Below are 12,513 nucleotides of genomic sequence, written 5' to 3'. Positions count from 1 at the left end.
CTATTGAATAACAATTGAGTCGTTAGTCTAATTAGTTGCCCATAAATAACGCAAACAAATAAAAATTGTATAAAAACTTTATTTCAAATATTACTGAAATAAATTGATAGGCAATGCAAATATTGAACAAATGATTGTAAAAAAATTAATTTGTTTTAATTTATTAAAATCATGTATTTTTTTTAGTTGACTAAAATAAAATTTGGCACAACTATAGTTAAAAAAAAAAAAAATAAATTGATTCAATTAATTCAATAACATTTATGTGGTTTTTAATCCAATGCATAGCTCGCTATTCAATAGTTTTGGCAAACATTCACGTAAAACATAAGCAGCACTTATAGGCCGATCTTTTTGATGTAATTCGGTTAACCATATCATGAGTCGGGCAATGTTCGGGTATAGCTCCTGGAGATCATTAGGTACGAGCCGTTTATCATAGAGATTGCTTCTGTAAACATATGCTTCATTGCGATCTGTAATTGCATTAAATTTATAAAACACGTCTAACATTAAGATTCCGAGATCCCAGAGATCTTCGCCGCGACCATCACTTGTAGGGATCCATTCCGGCGGCCGACGATTGAAGGATCGACCCGAACCTGATAGTGACCCGATGTTACTGTTGTCGTTCTCATCACTTGATCCCCTGAGGCTACTATAGCCCAAGTCTGCTATCTTAAACATTTTGTCAAATCCAAACAAAATATTATTTCTAGTAATATCTTTGTGTGCAATACGTTTGCGATGAAGAAAACGTATCCCATTTGTCACATCGCGAATAATTTTGAGACCAAATTTCATGAGACTCTTGTCCGGGAGTCGACCTTCGATTTTATCGTTGCGTTGATTAAGATAATTATCTAAAGATTGTTTGCATAGTTCCATCTGAACGAACAGTGATGGTCCCCATAGCGATGATGGCACTCGTATTGGATTTGGTGTAATGACCGGCACAGTAGCCGATAAAAGATTTTCAAGCATATCATTAACCGAACTCTCAACAGCATCGACATCAGTATCCATGGGTTCGTCTCCACTTTCATGTCTCTCTTTACAAGTATTAATATCTAATCCATTCTTCCAGTTTTCCAATTCTTGTTGAGAGCAATATTCAATCCAAGATGTCTTGTAATTGACGATATTTTTATGGGTTGACATCCGGGCATTGATATGCACTTCATTAAGCAATTGACTGATATCTCTATTATCTTCAGTGAGTTGATTGAATCGGATTACTTTAACCGCATAGTGTATGTCATGTTCAGGCGTAGACTCCATACGATTGCGGACTTTATAGACGATACCAAACCCTAATAAATGGATATAATATATGATATTTATAACAAATAATAGATAATTAATTAATTAATTAATTAATAACTATTAGTCACCTCCGGCGCCAATTTCGTTGACAATGTCGAACACTTTGTTGAATCGATTTTCATTAACCAATTCAAAGTTATCGAGATTAAGGATGACTGCCGGTGTCGGGTTTGTTTGTGTGGCCATTGTTTGACATACAATTTATTTGCTGGACATATCAGTGATCAGTCATTAGCATATATATATCAGGGTTAAGTAAGGGGGGGTAGGGGGGTAAGGCCAAAATACCTCCCCCTAAGATCGAGAAATTGGGATTTTACCACCCCAGACTTTTTGACCAAATTGGAAAAATTGTCGCTTAAAAACGACGAGAAATGACCCCCCCTAAAATTTCGGCGCCTAAGGCGCCGAAAATTTTTTTGAAATTTATAAAAATTTTAATTTTAGTTGAAACTATTTTAGTAAGTGTTTATATTTTTTTAATATTTATAAAAATCTAATTATTGATTAAAAATAGTTAAAATAACGTTAAAACTCATCAAAAAATAAGATTATTTTAATTAAAATAAACTAAAAAATTAAAAATTACCTATTTGTTGAAAAGAGTAATCATATTACAATTTAAATATAAGTTTAAGATAGTTTAAGAAGTTAATAAAACAATAAATACTTATATTATAAATTTTTTATTAATAATTTTTAAATTTTAAATAAAAAATTTAAAAATATTTTCAATTTTGTACTTAATATAATTAAGCTTTAACAAAATTTGAGTTAAATAAGTAGTATTCAGTCAGTATTTGTATAAAAATAACATTTAAAAAATAAAAATATATAACAAACTATAAACATTAAGTATTATTTAAAAAATTAATTATATTAAAAGTTAAAAATTATTAAAATACTAAAAATAACTCATAGTGTATCATTAATGCTTTTATCAACTATTTTTAAATCTTAAATACATTATTTAATTTTTTGTTAAAATTTAAGTTTTTATTAATTTTTAAAATATTTTTTTAAAAAATATATTTATTTTTTGTTAAAATTTAAGTTTTTGTTAATTTTTAAGTTTTTTTATATTTTTGGAAATTTTACCTATTTTCCCGGGAATTTATACGGGAACTTAAGGAATTTTTAGGGAATTTTCTCTTGACCCCCCCCCTTGATTTTGGATTTTTTTTGAAAAAATTGCCGTTTAAAAATGCAATAAAAATCTTACCCCACCCAATACCCCCCCCCCAAGATTTTTCGAGAATTTTGTAAATTTTACCCCGGTCTACCCCCCCTAAAATCCAAAACCTTGCTTAACCCTGATATATATATAGACAGGTATATCTATAGACCGGTTTAGTTACATATAACTATATAAATAAGTCAATTTTATACAAGCCAATATGAAATTATATTTAACTACAATATGTAATTTATTATTATACAATATATCAATATAAAATATATCAATAATGTACATATTTGACATTACTAGCATCTAGGTATTACTTTTTGTAATTATAATATCACACACACACACACAAAATTATATTATGAAAATGATCGTAATTTCAACTAATTATGCAGACATTAATTATTTTAACAAAACACAAATTTATAAAATGTCAAAAACTACTATTTAAACTAAAATTTTAAAAAATTATATATAATAAATATAACTAAATTTTCAAACATACAGTACTTTTTCTATCAATTTTCATATACAAGCATACAATAACTTTTAAAAAGTTATTGTGTCCTATAAATTATAGGCTATAATATATAAATTAATAAAAATTTATTTATTCTTTAAGAAATTCTTATATTTATTATATAGTTTTAAATTTTAGTTTAATTACAACAATTTATACGTTAATTATTAATATATTTAATTTACAGTATATACCTGAATAGATTTATTTAAATCTATAAAAGTTAGCATTGTCAATTATAGTAGCAGGTTAATTTAACTTTATCATATGAGTTTTTTTAAATGAAAGAAAATAAATATCAAGTTATTTAAATTTTTAATTTATTAAAATATTATTTCAAAAAAATGTCAAATAAATATTTTGATATGTTAAATATATACAATATATTATAGTTTCGATATATCAAATATAATATAAAAAATATTATATAATTATAAAATATATCTCTACAAAATAAAAATTTCTAAAATTTATGGCACAATATATATATACACGGCTTTGAATGTAAAAAATATAATTTTTTAAAATGACAAGGTTGTAAATGTTTTTTTTAGTTTTTAAAAAAATTAACCATGGTCAACAACAACAATGATAACTTGATGATGATTATAAATGTCATTCAATTTGTTCATCTAATTTAATTAGTAAATAATAATAATGTACTCTAACTTTTGATCATTTAATTCATATCATACTATTAATTAATTAATTATAAATAATAATAATAAAAATAGTTACATAAACTTTTCCATTCATTAAATTTGACTTAATTTATCACTTTTTTTAAAAATAAAAATCTATTTCAACATAAATTTTACAAAAAACTTCAAACACTTTCTCGTTTATATCATAAATATTTAGCATATATGTTGTGTGGGACGGGTAGTTGTGATTTGAAACTACTGTTAGCTAACTATACGCTCATTCTCAACGTCTAATCATTCAGAAATAGCTGTCATTATATCGTTTTGGAGAACAATTTAAATGCCTATCAAAAAAAAAGGTTGAGTTGAGATCAAATTAATTGATATATAATATATTGAAGTCCAATGAACTTTGAACTTCTTGGTCAGTGATATATATATTTTTTAAACTGAAGTCATGTTTTTTTTTTGTTAATCTAAAAGTTTTGGTCTGAATGCAACTGAGCCCTTATACTGGAACCCCTTTTGATTGTGGCCTCTCTTACGGGAGGAATACTGCTGTTTAACGGTGACAACACCGATGAGTTAGACTTGTAGTCGTGCGGTGACTCGTATGCGTTGGCCGTCGACTTTTGCGGCAAAAACTGCCGTAGGCTTAGCCTCTTATGGCTTACACCACCGAATCGCTCCGTTTTGGTTAATAAAATGTATATAATTAAACCACATATGAAGCCACCCGTAATAAATGACAGAATACAGAAAAGTACTAATTTTTGTAAACTAACTGTTTGTTCATTACTGGACTCTGCTTCGGCCGATAAGGAACTCCTGAATACCGGTTTGTCATTAATCATATCTAATGAATTGTTTTCTTCGTTGGGAACATATTGTTCATTATTTCTGTCGCAATGACGGAACTCCTTGTAATGGCCAACACATTTGTCACTGCCATCACACTGTCGGGAACGGAACTGTTTGCCATACATGCATTGTGTCCATTGTGTCCATTGAGTCCATCCCTGACATTGATTTGAAGTGCATTCACGTCTATAAAAATTTATTCAATAATTTTGTTATTAAAGAATAAAATTATATATAATAAAAAATAATTTATTGAAGATATACCTAATATAATGGTCACCGTTCCACTTAAACTGCCAGCCATTACAGGCATCATCCGAGCACTGAGACCACACATTGTTTGACGCAATAAATCTTTCTTCAATTTTCGTTTGTACACTCAATCCCTGACCCTCTCCTGTCTGAGACTTACAGATGAATCTGAATCTCTGCTCAACCACACCATCGCCAGTGATATTTTTTATGAGCCAATCGGTCCATTCAGAGTGTTGCCGGGACTCCGCACACTCGTGTCGGTTACATATACGCCATTCGACATCACAGCCCACACATCCTTTGTACATATCTTTGTATTCACACCGTCTTCTTCGCAATTGTACACCACCTCCGCATTTAGATGAACAGACCTCCCAATCAGACCAATCGGACCATTGATTTATTGGCTTCACTGGCTCTGGTTGTGTCAGATTGACACAGGGAGGTAAGTTAGTGCACTGTATAGACTAGACAAATAAAAAGATTAAAAACAGATTAAAAAACAATCCATTTATAGGTTTTAAACAGTAAATTACTTCTTTGTCAGGTCCGCGACATTGACGCCCACCAAAAGCTGGCGCCGGGTTTGAACACTTGCGGTACCGATATTTGTTGGTCGCCCCGCAAGTGGCACTACATTGAGACCATTGAGACCAATCAGTCCAACCTCCGTGTTGGGTACAGTTAGAAACTTGGACTTCTTTGCCATTAATACAGGTATCACTAGAACTGGTCTCAGCACATGATCTCATTCGACAAAAGCATTGGTCACCAATAGTTTTATTTAGTTGATTACATGATAACCAATCACTCCATTGGTTTAGTTTCGCTTCTTGACATTGCTGTGAATCAGATTGCAGCCACTCTTGTGAGTGAGGATTACCTCCCGGTGCTGTAGTACATGCCAATTTCAACTGATCCCAACCACAATAAGGATCGCCACTTAGTTCACACTGAGTTTTATCCGTGTATTGATGGCAACGCTCAACCGATATCCTTATTATTTCTCGTTTAGTTCCCAAATATATTGATTGAGTGTCTCTCAAAAGTTTCATCGAGAGTATGGCATCATTGGTAGTGTTGGCTATGACCCGAAACTGGTCGATGAGACACGATTTGGTAGCGAATGGCCAGCGGACATACTTCATAAGCCAGCCATCAGTTGTCGACACAAACATCACTTCAATTGATTTGTGATGTTTACTTTGAATAACATCGACAGCTATAAACTGGAACCGTTTGTTTGTTTCAATAACATATGGTCGTCCATTGACCGACTGTACGGCCGAATCCATTAACTGGAACTGTGAGTTCAGTCTTTGCATTTGATGCCATTCAGACTGATTCTTGTTGAATGCCTGACACTCGAAGGTGTCTTTGTCTGCTTGAGAGCTCTGCCACATCGAATCGGTTGACTTTTGTTGTTTGAATAGTCCGTGAAATGCGGTCAACACAGCATCGATACGATAGGCACAAACGGCTGAACCATGAATTGAGTTTCTGTTAGCAAAGCAAATGAGAAATATATCGTATGATCTTAGAAATCAAGATCTGATAACAAAACAGAAAAAATTGAATATTATATAAAACATACTCTGGAGTATTAAATGTGGCATAAAGTGTGGGCACATCTCCCGAGTCGACCCAATCGACTGACTCGATCTCATCAAAATAAAATGGGAATAATCCGGGTATTGAACAGTTTAGTCTCGATTTTGTAAATGATGTCCAATTTTCCCGATAATAGAGTTGTCCGCCGACATCGTTTTTACAAACCCGACCGATTCGGGAGTATATCTTTTTGCCGCAGTTTATGTACTCGACTGCCGACTCTCTGAACAGGAAGTAAATGTGATTTTCATATTCAAAATTGAAGACAAAGTTGGCGTCGGCGTTGATCCACTTGGAATCCGATTGCATTGTTCTTAGGATTGACTTTTTAATCGGATTACTGGTTGCCAATAGTGATGTCTGAGTCGGTGGCAATTGATTGCTGGGATGTTTGGTAATTGCAGCGTCGATACCACGAAAGTCAAGAGGACCGGCATAATAGTAGTCACCGGAATATGTTAGCAAAGCGCTGGTATTCCAGAGAGGACTGAACGAACTTCGACTAACACCCGATTCGCGTTTGATGACAGTCGACAAACTCATTAACTGTCTTATCTCACACTCCGGTGAGAAGGCATTGGTGCCACAGACGAGCACCTGTTTGGTGGCAGTGATGGGCAACAGTACTGTAATGTAGTTATGGCACTGCCATCGTTTCATGCCTTTTCGTTCGCATAATTTTTGTTTTTCGGCGTCGGCTGGTATATAGTGGGCTTCCGGACGAGAGGTTGCAAAGCTGTCCAAACCCACGCGTAACAGATAATCCCTAATTATAACAAGTAATAGAAAAAGGTTTTTACTTATTGTTATTATATACATAGTCACGAAATATCAAAAGTGTTAACAAAAAAAACAAATAAAATATAAATGTAATAACAATTGTCTTTTGTGTCTCTAAATACATCTTTCAATAGTATATATCTTCAATAGTTTCTTAAGATAGAAGATATTAAAAGAAGAGATTAATTGAGGTTAAAGTTAGTTCTCTTTCTTTATTTCTTTCTCTCTCTCTCTCTCTCTCTCTCTCTCTCAAGAAAAGTGGGCAATAGTAAGAAAAACAATAAAAATCTGCTAACAATTTATTTTTATTTATTTATTTTTTGATAGATAAGAGTGTTTGTATGTTATATAATCAAAAATAAAATGTAATCTAAAATAAAAGTTTTTTTGTTCACTGCCTTCTAATGCCAAATAAATCTTATACATGTTGTTGTTGTGTTGTTTTATTTTGTTGTTGTATTTAGAGTTGTTTTTTTAAAAAAAAGTGATTACATTTTTATAATAAAGTTTTTAAAAATTATTACAATTTTTTCTAGTACTTATAGTTCAAGTATAGTAAAAAAAACTAACGCCCAAACAAAATATTGGGTCCTATTTTTCCATTTAAAAATTTAATATATATTTTACAACACGTTTTTAGAGATATATCTTATTTTTTTCTTCTACCAGAAGAAAAAGATTTTAGTTTTCAATTGCTTTTTGACACGTGAAGGACATCATAACATAATATATATATATATATATATATATATATAGAGAGAGAGAGAGAGAGTAAGGTTATAGAGATGGACGTTCCTGAGCTTAACTCCCGGGGCCCAACACATGCACTATTACAACCATTTGTGGTGTTTTACAGTATACCGTATGTACTGTTGTTTTTTTTTTGAGGCCCACACGAGTTTCGGCGCTCATAAATAAGTAAATCCTTTTTTACCATTATTATCATTACTGTGATATTAATGTCTCATATGTTTATTAGTAATTTGTTTTTTTTGCACAAAGTGTGTGCAAAAATATATGTAAAATTATAAATATATTGAGGGTTTTCAACTGAAAACAAGGTTTCTCTCTGTGGATACTTTTTTAAAGGCTATTATAATAATAATATATAATAAGGGATGACTGGCCTAAAAGTTTTGCAAAATTAATTGCAATGTTTTAAAATTGATTGCTTATGTAATCTATAAACCAGACACACATTTATTATTTATATTCCGTATAAATTATATAACAATAATAATAATATAATTCATTATATTTTTATGAAAACATCAGCGAAACTAATTTTATGTGTAAATGTTTTAACAAAACTGTTTCATATGTTTTTAACATTAGTATAGTAGTGAAGTAGAAAAAATTGATTACTTTAAATAAAGATAAAAATTATATATTTATTTATTATAATAAATGATAACTATTAATACTTGTATAACTTATACAACATATACTGTATATCTATATTTACAGTTATTTTATTTTATTACCTCTTTATTTCTAGTATCACTTTTTATTATAGCTACTATTATAATTGTCATTATATAATGATATTATAATAAAATATCGTAAAAACTAAAAACAAAAATTGATAATAATATAAAGTCACGTAGTCTAGTATTTCTAGTTATATAGTTATTTGCGCCAATTTTTGTTATTTATCCAAAATAAATAAATATGTTGCTTATTATCATTACTATTACTATTATAATTGTAACTGTATTATCATTATTATTATTATTATTATTATTTGTTGGGATCTATTTGTGGCAAAAATCTGTTTTGTATGTCAAAGACACAGTCGTTGGCTCTGTTTTTGAAGTAATTAGACTTATTTGAAAAGTGAGACAAATTAGGACTGCAAACCCTTATATGATATATACTCTGTTTATATGGCATTTTGGATGGCATTAAGTGTGTGTCCAAAAATCTCTTGAAATACTATATCCCATAACACGTGAATACGTATGGATTTATTTATGACTAAAAGGGATCGAAAGAGGGGAACGGGAGCTCATCTGTATTATTATTATTAGTAAATAGTACTATTACTGAAGCCCTTAGTTATAATGTATTATTGTTTTTGCAATTATTGCAGTTTTCTGCTGATAAACATATCTTAAAATTATTATTGCAAAATTGTAATATCAATTTTTATTTTAAAAATATTATTTTATTATGTAAATGTTTACTACAATACAATGTATTATCAGTAAATGTAATATATTAATACAGTATATAGATAATGTATATAATATTATATACATATACCTATGTTTTCAACTCAATATCTTTTATTTTATTACATTTTATTTACTTAATTTTTTTGCAGTGTTTGTTCAGATATTTAGTGAAGTGCTGTCACTTTATGTAAAAATCACTCAAAGTTATGATAGATTTGGATGAACTATAATAAATAAATTTCTTAAGACTTGAAATACATATATAAAAAAATGAGATAAAAAACTTAATATCATATGAATTTATGCAAACTATCATATATATACTGTATATATATTTTGATATAAACCATATTTAATTTATATAATATTTCACTATTTATCTATAACAAGGTATATTGAAATGTAATTCATTTGGAAATTAAACGATAGTGTCATATGAAGGACAGACACCAGAAAAAATTTAATATTTAATATATAGACACAAATAGATTTCAATACCAATACACACTTATGCCATATTAAAAGCTTTCAAAAAATTAATAATAATAATTTTGGGGTCGTCTGTGAGGTCCCTCTCAGCTATTAAACAAACATTACAGATATAGACATATTTAAAAAAAATAAATATATAATAATAATAATATTTATTGAAGATGTTATATATCATAATTTGTGAGAAAAACAAAAATCATGACTAACTTTTTTGTATATATATATATATATATTATATATACTATATTATTATATATTTAACTAACTATCCAAATATTATTTTATCGTTCATTAGCAGCAATTTGTAAGTAGCAAAAAATCATATATTATATATACAGTATATACTGTATATAAAATCCGTGTGTTTTTTATGCTAACCAATTATATATATATATATATATTACCAATATATATATACATAAAAAAACTGTAGACAGCTTATATAGTCTAGAATCCTGTATATTTATATATATATAATTTTTCGCCCCGGTCGTATAAATATATATAAATATAAATTGCTAGATAAGAGTGTCTGATATCGTATAAAAAGGGGGCACCGGGAGAGTGGATAGCAATGATAATTAAGGGGACATACCGGGCGCCAACTATTAGTTGATAGTTATGCACATCAAACAGCAACTGTCGATAGTAAGTGACACCAGTATGCGAATATCGCTCCACAACTTGAGGTGACAATCAATGAAAACAAAACAAAACAAAAAATTTAAAAAATAAGTAAATAAATAAACAAATTAATTAAGTTTTCAAAAATAATCAAACTTTCAAATTCAAAAATAATTTTATTTGCAAAAAAATGTTTTTTTTTCTAAACATCATTAATTTGAATAAACTTTTTTTTATTGAAATTATTTTTATTGCTGTTTCTCTCTCTCTCTCTCCTTATTTTTCTTCATTGGTTTCATTGAAATTCAAACTGTTTTCTATTCATTTTAAATATCATTATTTGCAGAAACCATAAGAAAGTAAATAAAAAGTTGATAACCGATACTTTTGTAGAGAAAAAAAACAAAACAAAAACCATTTACTATATTGACTTACAATTATTGGTATTTGTCGATAGTGTTACACAAATGCATAATAACAGCACATAATTATGCAGTAATTTGACTCTTAATTGACTTAACATATTATAAAATAATCGGAATATATTTATTTTCATTTAATATTTTTTTTAGTATAAAATGAAATAAAATTCAAAAATAACTTTTTTTTATAAATAAATAAATTTTGACTTTTTTAAAAATCACATAAAAATCATAATAAAATATTATTATTAATATATTTTTAAAAACTTGTATACAAAATCATAATTCAATTAAACAATTGTTGTTATATTTTTCCCTCCATTTATGAAAATCTTCACCCAATTATAATCGTAATAATAATATTATTATTAAATTCATTGTACTTTTGTTTTTGAGTTCAAGTACTGAATTAATTGGCGAAACATATAACAAGAAATTCAAAATATTTTATATTTTCAATTATGCTTTTCTATTACGGTTTGGGTGTGTATTACATAAGAAGTCACTGAATTATATTATATAACTTTTTGTGAAATAATTAAGTTTAAAAAACTTTTTATTATTATTATTATTATTACTGTTTAGTGAAAAAAAACTTGTGAAACAAATTGACAATTAATCGATCAATTGATTGAAAAACTGATCAAACAATAAGTGCAACGATAAGTTCGCGGCAAAAATGTTTGGACGGTTTGGTCAACACAGGGATCGGACCGTTAAGACAATTGGAAAACTTGGTCTATGTTTACATCTGGACAACAGATTGTCTGTTTCAAACACAACACAGCAGTTAAGGCACTGAAAAAACTGAATCTTAAGACCAGTTGTATTGATAAGGGCTGTGCAATGGATATGTAGTTTTAAAAGCAAAACGTGAAACTCGTCACAAATGCTCTCAAATGTGAAACTCATTTCAAGTTTCAAACAGCGCTGTAGTGTTAGAGACAGGCCTCAGATATGAAGGCAGTCCTGCATTGGACGAGCACTTGTTCCTCTTGTTTTGCCCTATCCTCAGGTTCTCTCTCTTTCCCTTTTGCCTATCACTCACTCACTTTGTCTGTCATCCCCTTCCCCTATATATATATATATATATATATATATATATATATATATATTCATAGCATATACTATATATATATATATAATACTATCCCTGAGCCAAGAGCTCAAATTCGTTAAGCACTCTGCCAGTGCTGGGTATGGCATACATACATAACACACACAACTTCTTGTATTTGGCGAACTTTGTCCCCAACTATTACTCAAAACAACACAACACTTCACTTCAAATCTATAGTCAGATTACACTCCTTATGCCTTTCCTCTATCAATACACACAACAACCAACTCCTCGCTAACAACAATCTCTTCGTTCAAAACCCTAAGCCCTGGCCTCAGACACACTGTGTTTGACTGCCTCTCACTCTTCTTAAGTCTTTTAAAGCATTTGTTACTCACTTTTTTGAAACTTCTTTTAACACTCAGAAAGCAATACAAAAAAAAGTTTTATTTTTTTGATGAAAAAAGGAGACAAACCCAGAGTTAGTGAGACCGTGAAGAGACGTTAGCCATTGCTTAACAATATTATTGAATATATAATACTTGTTATCAAATG

General features: G+C 29.3%; 3 protein-coding genes across 3 annotated transcripts in view; all 3 read right to left on the bottom strand.

Moving 5' to 3' along the window:
* The window catches only part of LOC128959428 (myb-related protein B-like), a 395,191-nt gene extending 392,757 nt beyond the window's left edge, over nt 1-2,434 (bottom strand). The window contains exon 1 of the mRNA XM_054305377.1: nt 2,425-2,434. The gene's annotated coding sequence lies outside the window, so the exon portion shown is untranslated. The remainder of the gene's footprint in view (nt 1-2,424) is intronic.
* On the bottom strand, nt 262-1,516 carry LOC128960391 (probable serine/threonine-protein kinase DDB_G0283065). Its single transcript, XM_054306463.1, has 2 exons — nt 1,395-1,516; nt 262-1,313 (listed from the first exon to the last, which is right to left on the bottom strand). The coding sequence occupies exons 1-2, from the start codon at nt 1,510-1,512 to the stop codon at nt 262-264; spliced, it is 1,170 nt and encodes a 389-aa protein (XP_054162438.1). The 5' UTR covers nt 1,513-1,516.
* Nucleotides 2,435-3,742: 1,308 nt separating the features above from the next.
* On the bottom strand, nt 3,743-11,013 carry LOC128960513 (semaphorin-5A-like). Its single transcript, XM_054306613.1, has 6 exons — nt 10,912-11,013; nt 10,448-10,535; nt 6,387-7,169; nt 5,329-6,292; nt 4,802-5,259; nt 3,743-4,723 (listed from the first exon to the last, which is right to left on the bottom strand). The coding sequence occupies exons 1-6, from the start codon at nt 10,997-10,999 to the stop codon at nt 4,153-4,155; spliced, it is 2,952 nt and encodes a 983-aa protein (XP_054162588.1). The 5' UTR covers nt 11,000-11,013; the 3' UTR covers nt 3,743-4,152.
* Nucleotides 11,014-12,513: the final 1,500 nt, after the last annotated feature.

This window comes from Oppia nitens, unplaced genomic scaffold (genome assembly GCF_028296485.1).
Source record: "Oppia nitens isolate AA-2021 unplaced genomic scaffold, nextdenovo-longstitch-racon4-pilon3 scaffold4_pilon_pilon_pilon, whole genome shotgun sequence".
Classification (NCBI taxonomy): domain Eukaryota; kingdom Metazoa; phylum Arthropoda; class Arachnida; order Sarcoptiformes; family Oppiidae; genus Oppia; species Oppia nitens.
The sequence above is the reverse complement of the archived record's forward strand: the minus strand, read 5'-3'. Positions and strand labels throughout refer to the sequence as shown.

What these genes read in the sequence shown, in the direction of transcription:
- LOC128960513 (XM_054306613.1), bottom strand. Translation starts at nt 10,999, where the DNA reads ATGTTAAGTCAATTAAGAGTCAAATTACTGCATAATTATGTGCTGTTA. An exon ending in CAACTAATAGTTGGCGCCCG is followed by an intron (nt 7,170 to 10,447) that starts GTATGTCCCCTT and finishes TGTTATAATTAG; the next exon opens with GGATTATCTGTTACGCGTGG. An exon ending in GCCACATTTAATACTCCAGA is followed by an intron (nt 6,293 to 6,386) that starts GTATGTTTTATA and finishes CTTTGCTAACAG; the next exon opens with AAACTCAATTCATGGTTCAG.
- LOC128960391 (XM_054306463.1), bottom strand. Translation starts at nt 1,512, where the DNA reads ATGGCCACACAAACAAACCCGACACCGGCAGTCATCCTTAATCTCGAT. An exon ending in CAACGAAATTGGCGCCGGAG is followed by an intron (nt 1,314 to 1,394) that starts GTGACTAATAGT and finishes TCCATTTATTAG; the next exon opens with GGTTTGGTATCGTCTATAAA.